Here is a 19,692-nt window from a genome sequence, read left to right as displayed (position 1 = left end):
CCTTATAAAGCATTTAGTAGTTCTTATACAGGGTGGGGAACCCTGTTAAAGGGTGTCAGCAGTTTGGATTAGGGAGTGGGTTGGATTGAGTTTTGAGAAATATTCTGTAGTAAATCCACATGTAATTATCTTTTTTTTCTTTTTTCCCAACAAAAAAAAAAAAGTAAAAACTGCAGTTCATAATAAAAAAAACACTGTTTACATCATAACATTGAATAGGGTAATTATCATTTACAAATTTATGTAAAAATCATGTGCAGGGAGCTGCAATCACAAGTCCCCGAGAGGCGGTCTCTTCATGGACAGCGGCCTGAGCTCACTGCATTGCATGTTCTTCAACCCCTCTCTTCTCCTCCGAATGGAAAGTCTTCTGATTGGACTCTAGAGCCATCAATCAGAGCAGAGGGGATGTACTAGTAAGTGTTCAGTGCAGTAGGTGCAGAGCACTTTACACGAAAGGGCCGCCTCCAAAGCACTGAGGGCAATAGAACATGGATTTCTTGGTTGTACTCCCTACACAAGCATAACCAACCCCAAAATATATGTTGTGACTTCTCTCCACATCTCGTAGATTACCAGTATTGAAGGGTCAGAACTTGTAACGGATTCTCTCTAGGGTTACTCTACACATTACAGATATCACTCACCTAATACGGCTAAATTAATGATGATTTCTTGGAAATTCTTTCTGTCTAGAGGAGCGCTGACTTCACAGCGATACTGTCCAGAGTCTCCTCTGCTCAGATTCCTGAACCAGATACTGGAGCCCATCATCTCCGCTCGCTTCTGCAAATCAGCTGTTGGCACATAATAATAATTGATAAAATTATTTTTTTTTGGACATTTCGCCAACCAAAATTATTTCCATTAAAAAAAATTATCAAGAAAAAAAAACAAACACAATTCTAGGAAAAACTAAATTTGCACCATTTACTTGTGGACACATTTTTACTGCTTTCATTGTGCACTCTGTGGGTCTGCAAAATCACTGGGATGCTAAACTTAAATAGGCTTTAATATATTTCATTATTAATGATACTTTTGATATAGTATAATAGAATTTAAAAAAATTTTTTTTTACTTATTCGCTAATAACTTTTTCATACTTCAGTGTGCAATGCTGTGTTAGGTGTCATTTTTTGGCGTCGCAAGGTGACATTTTAATTGCGACTGTCAAGGCAAACCTAGCTGATAGATCAAAACCTGTCATTTCTACTTGTCTTATTTTCTTAAAAGCATTGTAACAGAGAATACATTTTAAGATGGCACTGGCATTGTGGACTATAACCAAAACATCAAGGCTAAAGAATTTAAAAAATGCATCATCCTGATGTCAATGTGCGACAGCAGGAAGTTCTCCAATCAAGAGACTTCATAAGCTGGGAACTCTCCTCCCTCTTCTGTTTCTCTCTTGTTTTTCTATACAGTTTTGCGAAAACCAAATAAACCTGCGCAGTGCTGATTTTTGCCCTGGGCAACAGCATTAGCAAATCTTACATCAGCAATTTGTTGGAGTCATTCTTTGCACAGCCAACGCACACTAAAAGAGGATATCTTAAATCCTACCCCCAACACTACCATTTTGAGGACTGTAGGACCTCAGGCTCATTTGCATAATTTTAAAACCCTTTTATTCTTAAAAAACAAGGCATAAGAAGCTAAAAGAAGAGCGGATCCTGACAGAGGGGGCATACACCAGTATGTCAGTGTGCTTGGTTTACAATACTTGATCCTGGTGGTAGATGTCCTTTAAGAAACTTGTATGAGAAGTCAGCTCTTTACCTGCCAGGGAGTTATTAAAGAAGACAAAGGAGACTTCTCCGTTGAGATCCACTTTCTTCCATTCCAACCGCGCGGCCTGATTTTTTTCTAGCTGGTATTTGCAGGTGAGGATCGCCTCTGCGAAGAATCAAGGATAAGACAATGAGGAAAGACGATACATGAGGTCATCGGTACAACAGATGGTGCGGCCATGTTACTGTAATGTCCCTGTACAAGTGTGAGGTGTTGGCTTGTCTGTGCTGGCTCAGAGGTTGCCCAGCAGAGAAGAATAACTATGGGGATGGGTGGGCACCAGTAATGGCAGTCAATGCCACAGTGTAGGGTGGTGGCCCTTGCCAGATTTTGCTTTGTGGTCCAGGAAGGACGAGATAAGTCTTAGCAAATAATTATATCCACAGTGATAAATACTTCACAGCTTGCTCTATCATCATGTGACCAGGTCCCTGAAGTACAGACCTGTCTACCCAGGGTTACGCAGCAGAATTGGGTCATGTGGAGTCTCTGCAGAAGGCGGCCTGACCTTGTCGTTGTATCACCGCTGACAAAGAGGAATTGTACTGCAAGGAGACAACCAAAATAGGCTGAAGGTTTCCTGAAGTTTAACTATGAATTAATAAGTCAGGACTCCGGTGAAGTGACTGAGGATTGTTGCTGTTTTTATAGCACGGGTAAGCAGACCACGTCTATCCGACTTTTTAAAGGGCCAGGTGCGGTAATATTACTGTCATAGGTAAGCCATGAAAAGGGACTACTGGGTAGAAAAATACTATAAAAGGTGTAGTGATGACAGCGCATAATAAGGAGCATCAACCATACCTCCCGACCCAGGGCGCCAACCAACATCACAGTCATCTCCACTTTTCGCAAAACAAAAGTTGGAATATTTCTCAGTTACTTTTGTTTTTGGGAAAGATGGACAACAACCAATATAGTCCCAAATACGACTTGCATGGAGATGGGGGGGTGGGGGGGTGGGGGCGGTAGGGTGGTAATCCAGCAACAAGCCTGTGAAGCTAATTTTTGTACGGACAATTGAAGGACTTAAGGCCAGCCTGGTAACAATAACTAGGAAGCCCTGATGAAATACAATTAATATTGATTACCTAGTGTCTGATTTACGTAGCATAATAAATTTTGCGGAATACTGTAATGTCAATACAGGTACATCATATAAATTGGTTGTCAATTGGTTTTACCTTGGCTAGTTGTTTACTATGTTTTTTAGTGTCAGTTTGTAGCATTAAGGATCTGATGTAGTATTAAAGGAAACCTACCACTTGTAGTGGCAGGTTTCAGAAGATAACACCGAGCACCAGCTCAGGCTGAGCTGGTGCCGGTGCTTATTTTTGTTAGTGTTTTAAACCGCGGTATCGCGGTTTAAAACACTTTTTAAACTTTATAGCCGGCGCAGGCAGGTACGCGCTCGGCGCTTACCATGTGCGCGGCTCTCCTTCACTTCCTATGTAGCCGCGCGCACGGTAAGCGCCGAGCGCGTACCTCCCTGCGCCGGCTATAAAGTTTAAAAAGTGTTTTAAACCGCGATACCGCGGTTTAAAACACTAACAAAAATAAGCACCGGCACCAGCTCAGCCTGAGCTGGTGCTCGGTGTTTTCTTCTGAAACCTGCCACTTCAAGTGGTAGGTTTCCTTTAAGTTGAGATTGGGCCCTATTCCAAGTTCCATAAAAAAAAGTGCAATTTCCCTCTCTTTCTCAAGCTTTTACTAACCATCTGGGTCAGAAGGCCTTTCATGGTTTTGGGATCAATTGCCTTGTTAAGTTTAGAAAGAACCGTCCTTCTCCCGGCCACGGAAGTTTCCACCAAGGAGTCGTAGCCCCTCAGAAGAGGGAGGTCATATCTGGAAGAGAATGAGGAACCTACTGGCCACACACCCCTAAGACTTCTTCTCAGAACTGTACCAAACCTTGAATAGTCCTTATGACAAATGGTATGAGCTCTACAGTCCCAGCCCGGACATCTAGCTGGGTCGAATGATGAAAGACCTCTAATTACAGACAAGACATAGTTTCAAGTCATTTTAGGTACCTCTGAATTCAAGCGCTTCCACATTGTAGTTCTCCGACTCCACGACCACGGCAGATACACCCCAAACTGTAAAATATAAGACAAATGCTTATAGGTCATTTTTTTATATATCAAGGACCCAACTTTATTTGCAACAATTCTCAGACTGTAATCCATGCATCCAGCCAGTGACGTGCCCATTTACAGGGAGTGCGAAGTATTGTTATATGTTCCAAGAGGTCTGGATTTGGTTAGCTGAGGTGGATATGCTACAAGTTGGAAATACATATAAAAATCATAGGAGACAGTAACCATTAAATCCTTTATATCTGAATAACTACCGTATATCTATTCATTCAACCATGACCAACCCCTAATAGTCCTCAAAAATTTAAGGCCACGTGAACTTTATGTACTAGTTTTCATCATTTGGGAATGTTCGTGAGTTGACCTGTTGGCGCTGTTGCTCCTATATCAGAATCTCTTGTCAGAACATGACTCCAGTAAAGCTGTCAGCACTTGGTGCTATTCTGGTTGGTCAAAACTCAAATGCAAAAATACAGAAATTCCTCTCCCCCACAATAATAAACATGTCAGCGGCCTATACCGGGAACAGCCCCACAACATGTCCTTCCTTCATACTTGACATTGTAAGGCATCGCAACACCCAGATTTCCCATGGTTCAGTTGACAGCGAGGCATCAAAATGCAACCCGAGAAAAAAGACTGGACAATAAAAGGTCAATCATTGTGGAGAATGTTACACATTAAAATATGAATATCCAATGACTCAAGAGTTTTACTATGCCCACCATTTGGAGAAGTGAACCATAACTCTACAAGACACACAACGCTCCACACATTAAAAGATCTACCAAACTATCATAAGCGCATCAGAATGTTTTTGAGACCTTTCATATGTTCAGGAGATCAAGAAAACCTAAAAATATTCCGTAGAATGTTCATGAGATCCATCAAACTTTTAAAGGATTCATTGATTGTTCATGAAACCCACCATGCTACCTATGGTAAAAAGAGACACCAAATGTTTTATAGGTCCTCTAAAAGTTCTTGAGATCCACCATACTCAACCTCAAGAGAGTATTATGCTTAGTAAAGCCAATATATATTCTTGATTCCATCATAAGCTCAAGATCCCATTCCACCGATTGTTCATAAAGCCCTCCAAACATTTCATCGTGCCCAAACATGAGCCAATAATAAGCTAGAGTTTTTAAACCTTTATGTAACGATGTGCTTCACTAAAGTATATTCTACTGCTGTGGCCCATCAAAAGATCAAGTTATCCCACATGTGTTTTTAAGGTCCAGATTGGTCATTCGTCATTTTATAAAAATTCACAGAATTTTCACAAGATCCAAGATGCTCTGGTGATCCACCAAACCCATGACCCAGGGAATATTCATTTAATCTACCTTACAACAAGTGAATGTTTTTGAGACCCATCATATGTTCATGAGATACAGCATACGTTCTAAAAGCTGCGGTGGATCTTTAGTAGATCCTCCAAATATGCCATTGAATGTTTATGACCAAACAAAATTTTTTGAAAGTCCACTAATTGCCCAGGAAGCCCTCCAAATGTTTTATTGTGCCCATAGATGAGCCTATCGTAAGCTAGAGTTTTTAAACCCTCCATGTAACAATGAGCTCCACCTAATGTTCTATCTACTGCTGTGACCCATCAAAAGCTCAAGATATCCACCATATGTTTACGGAAGTCCCCGTGTAAATCATGGTCATCTAAACATTTGGATACAAATCTAATATGATCCTAGCTCTGGATATGTATGTATGAGCACTGCAGAATAATATAGAGCATCTCGTTAGGAGTTGCTTCTATTGCAGAGATGTGGATGGGGCACCTAGAGCAGTGCGGATACATAGATGGATGTAAACAAGCCGTTCCTCCCCCTCCTCCAGCAATCACTGCCCTCAGTATCTGCGGAACAGACTAAATTAGAACAGACAGTGTGCGAGACAAGAGCACTTCTTCAGCTTGTGTCACATATACTATTGCTGCTTCAGAGTTTAATGTAGTTGTTATTTTGCCCAGTGAACCGTTCTTCTAACACATTTTAGCTTATCAATGCAATAGAAATGAGCAACATCACCTGTCTCATAGCCGGCGCCAGCACAGGACATACCTGGGCAAGTGCTGGGGCCCAGAGCTGCTGGGGGGGGCCCACATAAGACTGTACATAAGGAATCCATAGGGGGTGAGGGGGACTTTATGTTTTAGCTTCTGAATTTTTAATGCTGCCAAGTGAGTTCACTGCAAAGGGGCCTACTGTGGCTCTGTTACCCAGGGGCCTACTGATACCTGGAGCCAATCCGGACTATTCTGTGCCATATGCATTGTATATGGAGACGGATATGATGCTTCCGTCAAAAATGTGCATGTAAAACACATTATATATAAGCATGGGATTCAGCAGATCTTCATCAGGAAGCCAGGATGGGATGATAGCACCTTATACCACACAAAAACATGACTCTCGGGCTCTTGGCTCCCTTTGTCTAACAAAACATTTGGCCTCCTTTTCTTTGTACTAGAAAAAGTAGTACAAAATAATCTCGGACATTTATTCACAAAAGTTCACAAGTAAATTAATTAGGCACAGATAGTACTACATTCCATCTCTTTCTATGAATCAGTGCTCCCTTTCGTATATAATGTAGATTTAGAGCTCCCTACCAGTCTCTTAGTAAACCAGATAACCACAGCTTGCACTGCCTCCTAGTCTCTTTCTTTAAATAATGTAATCACGACTGCCTTCCAGTTCTTACTTTTACGAATATACAGATAGTACTGCCTCCCTGTCACTTCTGGGAAATGCTGTAGGCACAGATACTACTGTGACAGTAACAACTTATAAATGTTGTAGGCGCTGTTACTAAGGTAAGCACAGATAGTACTGCCTCCTTGTTATTACTTGTAAAAGATGTCAGCACAAGCGAATCTCACTCCCTGTTGTAACCTATAAATGGCGATACTGAAATCCTGTCTCCAATATCTAAATGATGTTGGCACAGATAGTACCGTCTCCCTTTCTCTATATAAATTATATTGAAATAATGCTAACCCATCTCTCCTATGTATTTAGTCATTCTTATGATTCTAATACAGGCAGTCCCCGGGTTACGTACAAGATAGGTTCTGTAGGTTTGTTCTTAAGTTGAATTTGTATGTAAGTCTGAACTGTATATTTTATTTACAAGCAGATTTTTTTTGGTCTCTGTGACAATTGAATTTTAAAAATGTTGGATTGTCATTAGAACCAGGTTTAACAATAAAGTTAAGTTACAAACACCTGTAATAACTGTTACAGCTGATTATTGTAGCCTAGGGCTAAAGTAGAGTAAATTACCAACATTCAGAGGTCCGTTTGTAACTAGGGGTCATCTGTAAGTCGAGTGTTCTTAAGTAGGGGACCGCCTGTACTTCTACTTTTCATTCATCCAGCATTAAGAAATCAGGCGACCTTTCTAATAGCGGAGTAATACAGAAAAAACAAGGTCGGCATAATAACATGTAACATATCTGACAGGATTATGGGGTAACCTGAGGTTTTCTTTTCTCATTTTCGCTTCTTTTTTTTACATGTGAGAACATCCGTCTGCCATCCATGCTCTAATAGAGAGATTTGTGTTAGTTCAGTAGCCGGATACATAGCCCCCGGGCCAAAGTAAATATCTTACTCAATGACCCTAAAGTATGAGGGGGACACTGCTGGCTGTTACTTCACCCCCCGTACAATTGGAGTAGAATCAGCCAGACTTTTAATTAAAATGTTCATGCAATTATCGTACAGGGATTAGGCCCGGAATGCCGGGGCGAGGACGGTGAGAGGACTCGGCATTTTGGCTCTGAATCTCCATGGTAAAATTTGCAGAGATGTAGATAATTGATTCGAGAGGGACACCAAATAAAACGTTCATGCTTCATAAGCTCTCAAGCAAGCATGTGATCAAATTAAATAGACCCGTCTTTGACAAAATCCGCTGTGAAAACTACTTGATATATACAGGAGCTGTGAGTTATGTAAAGAGTCTCTAACTCTAACACCTTGTAAAGATGGTGCTCACAGGTAGTGCAGTTCCACAGAGATGGCTTAAGGGACCCCTGTCCTAAGTCTCTAAACCTAAACGCGACCAATCCTTAACTTGGGTGGGTTTTGGGTTATCCCTTGGATGACCACTAAGCAGCCATGTCTACTCAACCCAATGAGAACAAGTCATACACCTACTCATGACTGGCGTACCACAAATTAAAGGGGTTCTCCTGAGGTTGAAAAATATGGCTGCTTTCTTTTAAAAACAGCGCCACCCCTGACCATGGTGAGTGCCGGTATTGCATCTCAGCTGTATAGAAATGAGTGGAGCCGAGTTGCAATACCCCACACTACCCATGGTCAGGTGTGGCGCTGTTTTTGGAAGAAAACAGCCATGTTTTTTAACATTAGGAGAACCTCTTTAAGTCCAACCTCATTTCAGTCCTGCACTCCTAATACATTTTAGGAATTATAATGGCCTTCTTTAAAGAGTAACTGAATCTTTGAGCCATTATTTTAAAGGACATCTACCACCAGGATGAAGGTTTGTAAACCAAGCACACGAATATACTGGTGTTCTATTAGCTTCTTATGCCAATTTTTTTAAAGAAAAAAGGTTTTAAAATTATGCAAATGAGCATGAGGAGCTCCAGACTCCAATAACACCTGTGGAGCCCAGAGCCTCTCAGGATCTTTTACATAATTTTACGGCATAAGAAGCTAAAAGAAGAGAGGATCCTGTCAGAGGGGGCACACACCAGTATGTCAGTGTGCTTGGTGTACAATCCTTCATCCCGGTGGTAGATGTCCAATAAATTTCAGAAATGTATAGAGAAGGTTATAAAATAGTATAATCAATAATATACTTCATTAAGATGAAAAAAAATCTCCCCTATCCATTTTTTCTGCTCCTTCTTTCTCCTACGGTGAGCAGAGTTTTCTGAAAGCCTTCTCAAGCCCAAACACAACAGATATTTAATAATAGAGGAAAATGTTACTCCCTACATACAAATAGAATATTTCACTTGAGTATTAATCTCTCTAAAAGTGAAAAGACTATCCAGTCGCTGTCTGTAAGGAGTCAAGTAATTAGTTGTTTTATCAGCTGCTCCTTATCTCTCAATTTTACATACTGCTAAAAGCAGGAAAAAAGGGAGGAAAAAACAGCTCACATTGTTCTTTCACAGAGTAAATTACAATGTATATTATTATCATCTGTATTATTGATTTGTGCAGTTACCACATGAGAATTATACTGTAAGACTTATACTGTAAGACTAATTACTGGCACTGACCTTCTGTTGTTAAAAAGGAGCGTGTAAGGGGGCTTATCATAGGCAAAAATAATAGTTTCTACTGAGGAGGTCCTCTACTTAAGAACACCTTTACAACAACCAATTTTGGTTGGAGCTACAATTATAAAATACACAGTTTCGACTTACATACAAACTCAACTTAAGAACAAACCTACAGAACCTATCTTGTACATAACCCGGGGACTTTTTGCTGCTATAGCAGGGGTCAACATTCAGGTCAAGGACCATTAGTGATTACTAGGGATAATTCAGAGTAGATTAAAAGAGAAAGGGGAAATTTCTATACATGTTGGAGATGGGGAAATGGAAGAAATGCACAGAGGTAGTCAGTGAGAGTGGCCCTCCTATGGCTAAGGAGCATTGCAGGAATAGTAAAGGGGCCCTATGGTAAGTTATTACACTACTGAATCTATGTATATGACTTGACTAAGTAGAAGTAATAGCAGTATTCATCAATTCCCCTGAAATATTTATGGAAACTCTTTCTCGTCTATTTCTTAATTCTCGAGAACTTTCTTCCGTCTCCCCACAGAAGCTTTATCTACCGACTTCCCTTCATGTAGCTCTCCAATGACTCACGGATGAATTACAATGTCACCACGTTACGCTTTTACATGTAAACATAAAGTCTCCGGAGCAGATGTGACATTTGTTGGCAATGGATCAGGGTGGTGGAAGGATTATGTGTGGAGAACCATCCTGGCATTGAGCGCAACGTGTTTTTCCAATGTGCTCTGCGTATGATGTTCTCTCGGTATAAATCTTGTCTGAGGTCGTCTCATTTTTTTCAGGAGCGCAGTAAATAAATTGGTACAGCGCACGTGAGAGGACGGGGATCACATAGACAGGGAATATATATATCAAGAAGAATCTTTCCATATATAGAAACCAAAGCAGGTTCCACAAACTGTACATCCTCAACAACATCCAGGAGATTAGGTCCCTCTACATAGATACGATAACCAGGCACCCGTGTTGATACAGATGAAGCACAGCGAAGGTTAACATTGTACACACAACTAGATGTGTCATTGGATTTCACATGGAAACCTACCATATTAATAATAATAATTCCTTTATTTATATAGTGCACACAGATTACGCAGCGCTACACAGAGTTACAGTATAAATAATAAAATGCTAAAGAAAAAGTTGGACCCTCCCCTAGGAGGATGTGATATCCAGGCAGTACATCATTTCAAACTATTTATATGAATCCCTCCCCAAAGCCAGCAGTGGAATTATGGTATTGGTATTAAAGACATGATAAGAATAGGCCATCCTGCAAAAAACAAGCCCTCCCACATTCAGCTATGAAAAAAAATAAAAAAGTAGGTCAAATATTTTCATTTTAAACTACACAATATGAGAAATTCTATAGAATTTTGGAGTTCATAATTTGGAGTCATAATCTTACAGTGGGTCACATTTTAATAAGTGGGTCACATTTAATAAAGGTCCATCGGGTTTTCCTGAATATTTCCATTTGTGCCGTTTTGCCCTGAATTGCCCCGGGTTTTTGGCACACACAATCGGATTGTGGCGCATCGGCTTGCATGCAACAGAAAACGGGGGGGGGGGGGGGGCGTGGCCGTTGGACAGCCTGACGGATTCAGACAAACCGCGGAATTTAAAAAAACTAAATGTGTCGCAACATGACGCGCGTACATGCACCAGGAAGAAGAAGGTGAACCCCGGCGGACCTGGCGCGGCAGCGACACCTGCAGGAAATTGGACGCACAACCTAAGTGAATCGCGCCGGACTCGAATCCTCGTCAGACAACGCACTGCTGGATCGCAACAGGACCGGGTAAGTAAATGTGCCCCAGTATGTCACAGTTACCCCACTCTGTAAAAATGACACCGAAAAAACTAAAATGTTGTAATTGCAATTGAAATTTTTGTTTTTTCATCCATTCCACACCTCAAATATTTTTTTTTCAGCTGATCAATACCTGGGGAAAAAAACCCAACAACAACAAATATCAAATTGTCCTGCAAAAAACAAGCCTTATTATTAAGAAGTTTACCTATGAGGAAGTGCTATCCTAGCAATACATAATAAAAAACAATTTATATAAATTCCTTTCTAATATCAGCCGTGGAATTATGCCATTGGTTTATAGTCATTATACGAATAGGTCAGTCTGCAAAAATCAAGCCCCCCACATTCACCTATAAAAAAAAAAGGCTGGGTCAAATAATTTCATTTGGGCTGCAAAAACAGGATAAAAACTATGGAACAATTTTAGATCAATACCTTACAAGGAAGTATAAATGCTGAAATTAAGAAAAACAACAAATATCAACTCATCCTGCAAAAAACAAGCCTTAATATGGGTATGATGATATAAAAATGTTTTACAAACTTATAGCTCTTGAAAGGGAGGGGAAAAATTACTCCAATGGGGTTTAAAGAATGGTTCATAAAGGTTAGTATCGTGCACACCTCCCCATCGACCACAGGATGACTTTAGGAAACTGCTATGTCCTTTCTATCAAGGTTTCCCGTTGATGGCGGCGTGGCATTCATGGAACACTTGGTTTGACAGCCAACAGCAGCCAGTGACGTATGTCATACTCTAAACCTAGAGCCAGGTGGCATCTCTAGTGACGCTGGCCCAAAATGTATCCTTGGACTTCGAGGAATGCGTCAAGATGCTGCTACCGGCTCATCACAACTATGTGGTATGTGGAGAAGCCCAGGAATGCCAGCCACAGGAGGCATCCCAGCAATCTGGCCCTCCGAAATATGAAATCACTATGAAATATTACACTAAGGAAGAAAAGAACATTCAGCCCGAGTCCTGGAAGATTGTGCTTCTCCTCTGTGTACACGACACCTCTAGCTCCGGATCACAACATTCCTCGTTTTACCTCGCTTTCTGTTTCCTAGACAGAGGAATGTAACAGCTGGTCCCGGCCTTGTCCAATGGGACAATTTTCTTTTGTTTTGTGTTTATATTTAGTCCCCGTGTTATCACTTAGTGTGACTGCATGACAGTCCGACCCAAATAGCCCAGCGAGGTATGAAGACAATGTTAATGGCAAGGGGCCTTGAAATAAAAAAAGTCACATTCATGGGAATTTAGAATCTATAGGTGACCAATTGTACAACCACATCCAAATCAATTATCAACAGAGGAAAAAAAAATAAAAATATATATATATATAATACAAGATAATAATATAATACAATAATGTATGTATATATACACACACACATACATAGTATAGTATATTATATATATATATATATATATATATATATATATATATATATATATATATATATATATATACACACTATTACTTGTAAATACAAAACAAAATTACAATAATGGGGAAAACTCACTAGTCAATAAAATGCATCTTTATTAATTATTTAAAAAAATACATAATAAAATTCATATAAAAATATTGGGAAAAATAAGACCACTATGGGACGTAGACCAAAATTTGCCAGGTCTTAGCACCCATGCAAACACTTTTGACATAATATTAATATTAGTATATAAGCATGTACTAATATCAATATTATTAAACCAAAATTCATTATATAATAGTTTATGGGTCACACCTAGACATACCAAATTTTGGTAAAATTTTCCAATATTTTTCTATGAATTTTATGATGTAATTTTTTGAATTACCGTATACACTCGAGTATAAGCCGACCCAAGTATAAGCCGAGGCCTCTAATTTTACTACAAAAACCTGGGAAAACCTATGGACTTGAATATAAGCTGAGGGTGGGAAATGCATTGGTCACAGCCTCCCAGTTTGTAGCCTGCCGGACACTGCCCCATAGTATATAGCCAGCACATGCATATGGTAACAAAAATGCATTTAATTTACTAGTGAGTTTTCCCTTCGTCATTGCATTTTTGGTTTGTATTTACAAGAAACAGTATAATATATATATATATATACACACACACACACACAGTCATACAAAAAATATACAAAATATACAGGGATGAAGCGGCAATCGGCACTCTAACTTTGCATCTACTAGTAAAATTAGAGTCCTGAAAGTAGATTTCCTTTAAACAAACCAGACATATTGTAATTAATTGTCGAAAGTCCAATTCACAGAGTGACTTGTTCGCTTGAGAATTGTAAAAAAAAAAAAAATCTGACAAAAATGGGAACGGAATCCAGAATTATATTATTCCCATACAATAAAATCATACGTGATACGCCAAAAATAAGCACTTTTCAAGAAAGGCCTCACCAAACTATGTAAAGAGGATAAAATATATATAATCTCTGAAACAAATTGGAACTACAGTACATGAAGATTTAGAGAAGAATCTCTAAATCTCTGTATTGTTAGATTTCATCTGTGGAGTGTAATATCCCCGAGCTGAAGGTTATAGAAGAAGGTGTTTAGGTGGTAAAATGCTTTGTCTCATTTTCTCCTTTTGGGGAAGCTTTTATCTCTGTTATGAAATCAGTCCGAACGCCAGAGAACACGATGTAACGATGACTGCGATGATGTTCCGTGGAGAAAGAAAAGCTGAACAGAATTTGTAGAGAACATCCAACAAAATGTTCATTCTTCTTCTTTTCTAAATAACCAAACATTATGCAAAATACATGAGAAAGAATTCACAAAGACTGGAGCTCCACCTACGACGACTTACCTACTACCGGTTACCAACAACAGGTCACATTTATGAGAAGACATCTGCTGCTTAGAATTTGGTGCATAATTTTGTATGGTGAAATTGACGGATTGTCGGATTGATTAGGTCTCGGTTTGAAACCATGTTTCAAACAGTGCTCCAGGGTGGGGGAGGGGATACTATCATGGTCTTAGATGTTGATGTCTCCCTTAAAATATCCTCAATAAATGATTGACTGACTGGGGATCTACGACCATTTTTTGTGCGTTAGTGAAGTGGAGACACCGACAAAAACTGAACCAAAGCTACATGAGAAGAGGTAAGTGGTTATTAATGCCTCCATCTTGTCTTTATATGAATCGGCAACCAAATAAAACTGATTGAGGCTGTGTTCACCAGAACAAGTGGTGGGTAAAAATATACACCATCAATCCCATGCTACTTCCAATCCAATGCTTACTTCCTGGTCTCTCCTGACACACAGGAAGTAACAGCTCTACCAATCACTGGATCCACTGTTGACCCACCTCAGCCAGTGATTGGCCCAGCTGCATATTCTGTGCGTTAAGGAGGATCAGAAGTGGGGGTAGGAGACTAGTTTTACTTTGTTATGGAATTACAGTTTTATTTTTTAAATGATGAATCCAGAAACCCCTTCAAAAGAAGAATGCAGCTCCGTTCTCTGTGCAGTGGACAGACGAGGTGACTGCAGACAAGTTTGCATTGAGTCGAAAGGGAGCTTATCTTCATCACAGAGGACAGAGCCATCACCTGCTTGTTTTATTCTGAGTACGGCTGATCCGTGGGAGTACTGGGTATTGGACCCCCACCAAACTGATATTAATGGCTGATAATATGGATATTTTTCCAATAATTTAAACTGGAAAATCCTTTCACTCAATGCATAAAAGCATTTCAGGGCTCAAGATGGTAGTTTGAGGGCAGTGGTACATGGACTGCTGAAATGCAACTTATTGGTCTTATTTTTCATTTCAATCTCTAGATAAAGATCCTCCGAGAAAAAGTTCCCTAGAAGGACAGGAAATGAACAGATGATATGAACGGGGAAAGTTACTATCTCCAAATATGTCTCACAGAACATTACATACAAGACAGACATCGTAAGTGTGAGAGAAAACATGGATGGTCTGAAATGTGTTGAAATTTTCTTGATGTCACTTCCAAGTGGATTTCACCAGTAGAGGACTTTATATCACAAGAACAATAACAGGAGTAAGTTATGCGCGACTTCAGATGATAGTAATAATAACGCAGAGGTATAAGTCGTGTGTAGTTCAACCACAATGTAAAAGATTCCTCCTTCATGGTGTACCTAATGGTGGACCTTACAAAGTCGGAGTTTGTTCTACAAACTTCTTAAGGTCCTCTGATGAAGGTTTGACTGATTTGCTACAACATGAAGAAGGAGAAAGTGCCAGGACACCACTTATCTCTCTTAAAGGGACATTTCCGATCTATTAAGTTATACCTGTCCACCAGATAGAGAACTTCTTGCTGATCTTTTGGAAACCAATTGCTGAGAACTTCAACATTCGTGAGAAAGTGAGTCCCTTGTACCATGAAACATGGAATGGATGATTGTGTATGTTCTGCAGCTCCATTGACTGCTATAAGATAGTTGGAGATAGCCAAGTACCGTGCTTGTCCACCTCTGGTAGCCTCATAGAGAATGAAGGTAGAGTGGAAGCAGTTGCATCTCCATTGGTTTGGAGGTATAATGATGATCGGTGGAGGTCACAATGAATGGACACCAACACAGCTCAGCAATTTTATCGGCTTTGGGTAGAGGATAAGTTTATGTTATTAAAATATCCCTCACGACTTGTTGAAATTCAACTAACAAATTACTCTCGACTTTTTCCCTCATGGGAACGGCCCCTGAAACATAAGACCATTCTGATCATATTGTAGGTTTCCGCTAATCTATACGAACGTATACGAGCAATATCATCTATGGAGGATAAAAGGAAGCCATAGTGTCAGCCCTCTCGGCACAAGACAGAACATACTTAAAAGAGAAACCTAATTTCATATAATCAGAAGAACTGCTTACTCAGCAAAAATTTAAATTACTTGACGCAAATTAAAACACATGATATAAAACGGTAGTAAAGCTTGCCAAGTTCTTTCAATATGCATAACCCTTCATGATCTTTGAGCTCAGGCATAAAAATACTGTCAAATTATCTAAAGAAGTAAAAAAATATAAACGTAAACAAGTCAAAGACCTGGAAAGGCTCCAAGAACTGAGCTTTCCGCCCTTACATGTAAGTAAACTGGGCTCAAACCTACAGCAAGGCAGATCCAGGCTCTTATGAGCACCATTGATTCACATTTTACAAGCCAAAGCACAACTTTTTCCCACAGATTGGAACAGATCGAAATAAGTCTCAGCACGAAATCACCAACCTTTACCATAGATAGAGTCCTTGTAATAGGACAAATTACAGATACCCTATAAAGGCCTAGACTAGACTGTTCCTTAGGGATGAGCAGACCTGAACCCTCAATGTTGAGACCCGTGCCAATAGCGTCCTGCCGGTAACTCCCAAGCATCATTGCTCCCTGATGATGGTGGCATTTTAAGGGTAGCACCATGATTGTGGGTGTTACCAGTGGGGATATCCGAAAAGAACTTTCCGCTGTTCTTGCTGAACCTGAATGGGTCCACTGTTTTTTTTGCAGCCATTACACTTTAGACCTTATTACTTTTGCTAGGTTAGGGTCAGAATTCCCGATGACAGGTTTCAAAGTTAAGAAGGATCATCCTCATCAACTAAACTCCCCCGTCTCCCCCTTCACCTCCGTGTACTGCCCTACCTGGGCTCTTTGGAGCGTCAGTAAACGGAGATTAATATCTATACAATTTCAATCTTCCACTAACATCTCCAGGACTTCTCCAGAGCTGCACCAATTCTCTGGAATGCACTTCCTTAGACTAATACCCGACTACCAAAGTTCTAAACGTGCTCTAAAAATCTATTTTTCAATCTTTAGGCAGGAATATCAAATTCCCAAAACTGTAAACTGTAAATGTAACTTTTCACTTTTAACCAACACTGTGTACTTCATCTGTTTATGGAGTCCTTCAAGTTTTGATACAATTATGCAGTTTCTCTTCACCTTCTATCTGTACACTTACATAGCATTTGGTGACAGCTCCTGCAGCATTATTTATGGTGATACCTTATGAAGAATGACCGGAACATTGTACAAGTCACCTCTCGTGTCTCCATTTCTTTCTCATAGACTTTAGATGAGTAGGATCCTCAATCCTAACATTTTGTCTGACCACCTTATTGCTCTAAGAGGTTTTAAGCGCCGAGAAATATGATGGCGCTATAGAAATCAAGATGTATTATTATTATTTTCATGGTGGAGTCCATAGAGAGAGATTGTAAATGCTATGTCAATAGTCCCTACGTGCAATATAGGTTGTCTAGACAAGCCCTTTAAGTAACCTCATCCCATTTCCATTCTCGGACATTTATGATATGTCAATCAGACCGACAAGATTCACGAATCCCAAAAAAGAACTGGAATCCCAAGGGTCAATCTACTTGACCATGAATGACAGATACAGAAGACTAGCATGGAGCTCACATGATAGACGTGTTACACACGTGTTTATGGGGCAACCACCATAGAATCTCCAGAAAGTTCATGGTTCGCCTTTCCAACTCGTCTTTGCAATTGTTTCGAAGGTTTTTGATTAAGATACTAATAATGACATTATTCCAATTTACAGTTTCCTAAATATCATTTAAATTCCAAATGAACCAACATTGGACAGGACATGAGCTCCAGATGGAGCGTGATCCAGATGAGATTATTCAATATACGCGAGGGGTTAAACGGGAAGATGGAATTTCCATTACCGCGTTCATTAATCAAGCAGAGCGATTTATGCCACGTGTTTCGGATATACCGTGTATTAAGGATCACATGTCAAACATCTCTAAGTTTGTTATGACAAGCGGGTGTAAGTGTTTACTCTGCGAGTGTCTCTATGCATTGCGGCCATAGACTGTGCACCGCGCTCCCAGAAGAGGCCGTAATAGTTATGAGCGGGCAGTCTGGGAAATTTGATTGTCTCCACTTAAGATTGGGCTTATAAAGGAACATGCAAATGAGTTTCCAAGGAAGACACAAACCTTCATTGTGGAGACTCGCTGCAACACAATTGGGTGACACCAAATGTGTCAATGTAGATTACCAATTTAATGATCTTATCTACCGGTGGCTTGTTATGGAGCAGAAAGGGTTGAGCCTTATACCTACAGATAGGACAAGATGTACAGATTGTTATAGAGCAGGAGCCGTTGAGCAGGATGTACATAGTGTCCCATCACCAGGCAGCATGTTATAGAGCAGGAGGAGCTGAGCAGATTGTACATAGTGTCATATATGGAGACAGCATCTTATAGAGCAGGAGGCGCTGGAGAAATTGAACATAGTGTATATGTAACTCTGTTCTCCTTCTCTTTAAAATAGTGAATGCAAATAGGACATGTACAATCTGCTCAGCTGCTCCTGCTCTATAACATGCTGCCTGCAGATAGGACACTATGTACAATCTGCTCAGCTGCTCCTGCTCTATAACATGCTGCCTGCAGATAGGACACTATGTATAATCTGCTCAGCTCCTCCTGCTCTATAACTTGCTGCCTGCAGATAGGACACTATGTATAATCTGCTCAGCTCCTCCTGCTCTATAACATGCTGCCTGCAGAAACAGCACTATGTATAATCTGCTCAGCTCCTCCTGCTCTATAACATGCTGCCTGCAGAAACAGCACTATGTACAATCTACTCAGCTCCTTCTGCTCTATAACATGTTGCCTGCAGATAGGACACCATATACAATCTGCTCAGCTCCTACTGCTCTATAACATGCTGCCTGCAAATAGGACACTATGTACAATAGTGATGTGTTGTTCACGAACTAGCCGGCTCTAAGGGCCGGCTCTTGTTTGTGAACGACGTGAGCCGGCTCGCATCAGTGAGCCGATGGCTCACTTAACCCCGCCTAATGAGCCAGCTCACTAAGTAGAGCAATGCACTTACAAGCACCGGGAGGAAGAAGGTGAACCCTGGCGGACCTCGGTGGGGAAGCGACACATGCAGGATCTTGGGCGCACGAGCTTCATGAATCACACCGGACTTAATCTTCGCCGGACCGTCCGGATCGGGAACCGCGACAGGACCGGGTAAGTAAATGTGCCCCAATGTACAATCTGCTCAGCTCCTCCTGCTCAATAACATGCTGCCTACAGATAGGACACTATGTACAATCTGCTTAGCCCCTCCTTCTCTATAACATGCTGCCTGCAGATAGGACACTATGTATAATCTGCTCAGCTCTCCCTGCTCTATAACATGCTGCCTGCAAATAGGACACTATGTACAATCTGCTCAGCTCCTCCTGCTCTATAGCACACTGCTGATAAACATCACAGATATATTTAGCTTTTTCATGGTGATCGGTTTCCTTTAAACTGTGCACTCATTCAATACTGGAAAATAAAAGATAAAAATATTCTATAGCGGGGGTTTCCGGGAGTATTTTTTTTTTAAAAATTACATGTACAACACTACACATCTGTTATATTGTTGGCCAGGAAAAGGATATGAGCAGCGTCCCTCAGGTTTCCTCCATGTCACAGCAGGCACAGGAACAGCTCCACATTGTGAGGGGCTCCACGTATCCTAATCCTCCTGAATCCATACATCTGCGACTTTACACATCAGAGGTCCGGAATGGATGGCAATGATCAGACCTCCTGTCCGGAAGTGGTCACAAGTCTCCTGACAGGTTCCCTTTAAATCATTCAGATCCCGT

General features: G+C 40.5%; 1 protein-coding gene across 1 annotated transcript in view; it reads right to left on the bottom strand.

Annotated features, from left to right (window-relative positions):
* Positions 1 to 19,692, bottom strand: part of JAM2 (junctional adhesion molecule 2) — a 71,225-nt gene that overhangs the window by 27,383 nt on the left and 24,150 nt on the right. Inside the window, exons 2-4 of the mRNA XM_072138591.1 lie at positions 3,828 to 3,893; positions 1,783 to 1,899; positions 648 to 797 (exon numbers count right to left, since the gene is read on the bottom strand). Of these exons, the coding sequence (XP_071994692.1) occupies positions 648 to 797; positions 1,783 to 1,899; positions 3,828 to 3,893 (333 nt within the window). The remainder of the gene's footprint in view (positions 1 to 647; positions 798 to 1,782; positions 1,900 to 3,827; positions 3,894 to 19,692) is intronic.

Source organism: Engystomops pustulosus, chromosome 2 (genome assembly GCF_040894005.1).
Source record: "Engystomops pustulosus chromosome 2, aEngPut4.maternal, whole genome shotgun sequence".
NCBI lineage: Eukaryota > Metazoa > Chordata > Amphibia > Anura > Leptodactylidae > Engystomops > Engystomops pustulosus.
The sequence above is the reverse complement of the archived record's forward strand: the minus strand, read 5'-3'. Positions and strand labels throughout refer to the sequence as shown.